This window comes from Seriola lalandi, unplaced genomic scaffold (genome assembly GCF_002814215.2).
Source record: "Seriola lalandi dorsalis isolate HSWRI2012SDOR001 ecotype SW California unplaced genomic scaffold, Sedor1 jcf7180002050081, whole genome shotgun sequence".
Lineage (NCBI taxonomy): Eukaryota > Metazoa > Chordata > Actinopteri > Carangiformes > Carangidae > Seriola > Seriola lalandi.
The window spans coordinates 9548-14502 of record NW_019520634.1 but is presented as its reverse complement, the minus strand read 5'-3'; the positions used below and the strand labels follow the sequence as shown (position 1 = coordinate 14502).

Genomic DNA, 4955 nt, shown 5'->3' with positions numbered 1-4955 from the left:
ACGCTCAGGGTGTTTCTCAGTGTAATGAAAATGAAAGAGGGTCAGTGTGACTGAGGACAAATAAAATAAAAAGCAAGAAACAAGAAACATCAAATTGGAAGAAACAGTCCAGTTCTGATGTTTGCAAATTTCTTTATTTTTAATTTTTCCTTCCTTTTTTCCTTCATTTTGAATTTAAGAATGAAGAAAGGAAGGAATGGAAGTTAAGGTAAATATTTCAGAATAAAAGCAAAGAGGAAAGATTGGCCTTTCTATAAAGTGTAACATAATCTAAGCACAGACAGACACAGACACATAAAGATAAAGATCTGTTTTGTTTCGCATCAAGACGAATGAGATCAGATGTGTGATGTATTAATTACTTGTGAATTAATATGTGGAAATGTTTAGTGTTGTTTAAAGTGACCAGCAGAGGTGCTCAGTGTCACCAGATTATTGTTCACCCTTTCACCAAATAACAAGTTAATATTCTTCCACATGATGGAGCTAACGTTCTTGTTTTAGAGCTGTTGTTGGTTGTTTGTTGTTTGTTGATGGTTGTTTGTTGTTGGTTGTTTGTTGTTGGTTGTTGGTTGTTTGTTGTTGGTTGTTTGTTGTTGGTTGTTTGTTGTTTGTTGTTGGTTGTTTGTTGACAATCGACAACCTCGATTCTAAATTTCATCAGTCCTCAGCCAGACATCCACCAAAGTGGTACTGATAGTTCTCATATTTTCAGTAGGCAGCTTTTAGGCCGTTTATTTAATCATAAAGAGCAGAACAACCATATAATGTCACTATATCACACGTTAGTAGCTTCTCAGGTCGAGTCTACAGACAGTTCATAGAGAGTGAGTTCTTGAAATGAGCAAATAAACACAACATCAACGTCTGTGTATAATTTTACACTTGATGGCCACGCTATCCCTCTGGCTTTTATTTTGAAATATTAACCTTTACCTGACTTCACTTCTTCATTCTTTAATTCAACAAGGAAAATAGAAAAAAATGAATTAACAAACAGCAGAATTGGACAGTTTCTTCCACGGCTTCTACAACGGCTCTCGTGTGACGTGTTTTGGTTTTTGGTTTAAAAAGAAGAAACGGAAATCCCATCGTTTCTTTGTTTTTCAGTTCTTGGTCTGAAAATAAAAAAACAAACTGAAGGTCCTGAATGTGCACTAAATAACAGAGTGCTGAGACACGTTAACATTAATACCCAGAGTGAATATGTAAAGCAGAAGTTGTTTCACTTCTGCTTTATTTCAGGAACTCCTTTCAATCATAGTATTTATGAGATTAAACTTGACGTTTGAGAAACTGCTACAGCCTCTTCGACCGCAGGTTCCTCTTCTACAAAACGCTCAGAGGTCACAGGCTCCAGAGAAGAGGAACTGAACCGACTCCTCAGAACATACGTTCAAGTTTAACAGAGACTCAGCCAGAGAGAAAGGGAACGCCAAGGTTCAATGTAAAACAACAAGCAGGTGCAGCTGCTGGACGACGAGCTGCTGTGGGATCTTTAGCCATTTAACTACAGATCATGTAAATGTTACATCGGAAGAAATCACTGAGAATCACTCATTAATTATGTGAACAGATCTGTAAAAACTACAGTGACGGTGGCGTTGTCTCGCTCGACATCTGATGTGTCGAAACACAGGAGCCGCTCCAACAGTTTCACTCAGGTCGATGGTCAATGGATGAGACACATCAAAGCACATAAAGAAATAAGTACTAACAATAATAAAATAGAGGAAGTCAAACTGAAATGAAGCCATCACACTTTTTGAATTGTGTGTGTGTGCGTGTGCGTGTGTGTGTGTTTCTCCAGGTGAATGGTGGAGGACACGTTGCCATGCTGGAAATCCATGGAGAAAACTTCAGCCCTCATCTCAAAGTGTGGTTTGGCAGCAGCGAGGCCGAGACCATGTTCAAGTGAGTTAGAAAAGTGAATAATACACAGACGGGCAAAAGATACGTCTTTAAAATATTAGTTTTTCTTTAGATGAATTTCCCCTAGGGGATAAATAAAGTATCTATCTATCTGTCTAAAAAGGTCTGTTTGTGAAACTGGTAAAACAATTAATTCTTTACTTTTTATCAGTTTGATTTCAAAGTGTCATAAATTCAGTTTCTTTACGTTCAAAAATTGAGCCCGAATCCATTTTCTTGGTTATAAAAGTTGATCTCCTGACTTCTGTCTTTGTTTAACTATCAGCCTGAGACGCCCTGTTTTTCAATTTATGGCTGTTTCATGCCTTTTTCTCTCGTGCTGCTTCACCGCTGAGGCACCAGGTGTGGAGCTGAGCAGCACGAGGGGTAAATTAAAGCTGAAGTCGTGTTTAAGTGAGACGCTCGGGTCTGTGAAGCTCATAAAAGTTGACCCAAATATGAACATTTTTATGGCATTTTCACGTAAAAAATATTAAGTGGCACCTCCAGACCAAATATAATGTAACCAAGCAGTTTGAACCCAAATTATATTTCATTTGACCCAGATTTCAAAAGCAGTTATTTTGCTGTTTGTTGAGGAATTTCAATAAAACGCAACAGACTTGAGTTATTCTGCTGAGAATCATGTGATACAACACTTTGATATTGTCCCAGTGGTAAATCTTTGCTTGGCTTCAGAGCAGTGCTGAACGACAGCCGGTCATTAAACATCCCATCCAGTGTAAAGGTTTCCCTCCATGTGGCTTGACTTTTTCAAGCCAAACAAATGATGAACACTTGAATGATGATTCGATTATGAAAATAACTGTAGATTGATTTTCTGTTGACTGAAGATTAATCAACTAAATCAATCGTCTTTATTCCCTTTTCACCTCTTCACTCTGTTTCACAGTTTTGTTCTGGCGTCATTTAGGTAAAAATAATCTTCTTATTTGTTCAGGACAAATTCTGGACATCATTTGGTTTTCCCAACAAGTTTAACCACAAATATTCATTCATTCATTTACTGAACTTTCCTATTTACCCGTGTTCATCCGTGTGGAGAGACCTGAGAAGCATAAAGGGGCTTATGTTGTACTGAGCTCGGCTTACAGGAACAATCCTCTCTCTAACTCTTGTGTTGGGAGTCTGTACGTTACAGCGGGGCTCTGCAGAAACTTGACATCCAGGCGTCCCCTCACAGAATCTCACATGACGCATCCCGAAGCCAAATATCGTCTCTGACGTCAAAATCCACCTCAGATCCCACACCTGAAGTGCTGAGACATCGTGTGCCGGGGTCTCTGGCAGCGAGCGGCTCGCCACGAGGTTCTGCAAATATCCCTCCCGTCTGCAGCGGCTCGGCAGCGCAGAGGAAAGCCGTGTTTGTGTAACAGTCATCCACAATGTGCTGTTTGTACGAGAAGCTGCAGCCAATTAGGAACCTGATCCCTCACTGCCACGAGAGCCAGAGGTGTAGGATGGGTTTGAATGGAACACCTTATAAAGGGGCATTCAAGATGTCTGCTGCTCACTGGTGCTTCATATCAGCCACACGACTCTGTTTAGTCTGTCACATAATCATGTCATTATCTACTTATCTGCAGTTTCACTATTCTCAGGGCTGTTGCTTTATTTTTCTCCTTGTAATGAACCTTTTTACTGAACGTCTCAGTTTATAAATGTGCTGTATAAATACAGTTAAACTGCATTATTACTTAAATGTCATTTTCTCCTGGGACGCTAGAGTTTATCATTTTTAAACAGACAGTCAGAGCCAGAGCTGTAATGTTTTTGGGCTGTCTGTGTCATTCAAAGGTCAAAGGTCGAGGTCGTGGTGACCTCACGAATCATGGTTTTGGCCTTGAGAACACAATATCTCAGTAACGCCTCGAGGGAACTTGATGTTGTGGTGTTTGTGTCTCTTTCTTTGAGCTGTGTGTTTGGTCTCCAGCTCCTGAAGGAAACATCTGGCTCTTTAGCTGCTAAATGCTCCACTATGTTCACCTGCTGCTCTCTGACTGAGTGTGTCTGGACAGTGGCTCTTTACAGCTGTTCCTCTGAAAACATCTGCCTGCTGCATCTGGAAATGAAGCAAACAGTGAAGTCGAGTTGGTTCATAAATGTTCGTATAATTTACAGCTGAAGTCGATGCGGCACAGAATGAATTTTACCCCAGAGAGGAAGCAGGAGATGAGGAGTGAAATGTCATTTTTATGTTAGTCTTGTGATCTTCTTCCCTCTCTGTTGATATTTCATCTCTGTGTCTGTGTGTTCGATCCAAGACTTTGTTTATTAGGCACCAATAGAAAAGACAGGTGGAGGTCACACTATAGCACTTATATCATTCTTTCACTATTTGCAGCTTCTAATTATTTAACACTTAATTCGGCTTTTTATGACATTAAAGGGAAGACGTATATTACTTATATTTTATACGTAGAAACTATTTAAAAAAGAAACAGACTCTTGATTTATGAGCCTTTATAGAAATAAGAATTATAATGTGTGTATGTGTGTGAGTGTAAGGTTGTTGTGTTCCCTGTGGATTCCCTCTGGTCGCTGTAGTCTGTTGTGTTGGAGGGTTTCCTGTCGGTGTCATTTCTTCTCACTTTCATCCGTCTGTTTCTGCTCAGGTCTCCCAAATCTCTGCTCTGCGTCGTCCCTGACGTCTCCGTCTTCAGTGACGGCTGGCGCTGCCTGCGTCGCGTCATCACCGTCCCCCTGTCCCTCATCCGACTGGACGGCCTGATTTATCGCACGACGTTCAGCTTCACCTACACCCCCGAGCTCCACCCGTCGGCGCCTGTCCGAGGAGGAGGAGCTGGAGGAGGGAAGAGAGACGGAGGGACGGGCGGAGGACAGGAGGACGACGTCCTGTTAGAGACCATCCATCAGGAGTTCACCAGAGCCAATTTCCACCTCTTCATGTGACGCCAGCGACTGTCCTCAGGTGAAGTCTGATCATCAGGTGGAGCTCACAGCAGGAGGCTGATGTTCGGGTTATAGATCAATATTGATCCTGTATCAGTGAACTATGCAAC

General features: G+C 41.3%; 1 protein-coding gene across 1 annotated transcript in view; it reads left to right on the top strand.

The window, feature by feature from the left end:
* Positions 1-4942, top strand: part of LOC111649180 (recombining binding protein suppressor of hairless-like protein) — a 20323-nt gene extending 15381 nt beyond the window's left edge. Inside the window, exons 9-10 of the mRNA XM_023398933.2 lie at positions 1811-1914; positions 4548-4942. Coding sequence (XP_023254701.1) covers positions 1811-1914; positions 4548-4845 — 402 coding nt within the window. The 3' untranslated portion in view covers positions 4846-4942. The remainder of the gene's footprint in view (positions 1-1810; positions 1915-4547) is intronic.
* The last annotated feature ends 13 nt before the right edge of the window (positions 4943-4955 follow it).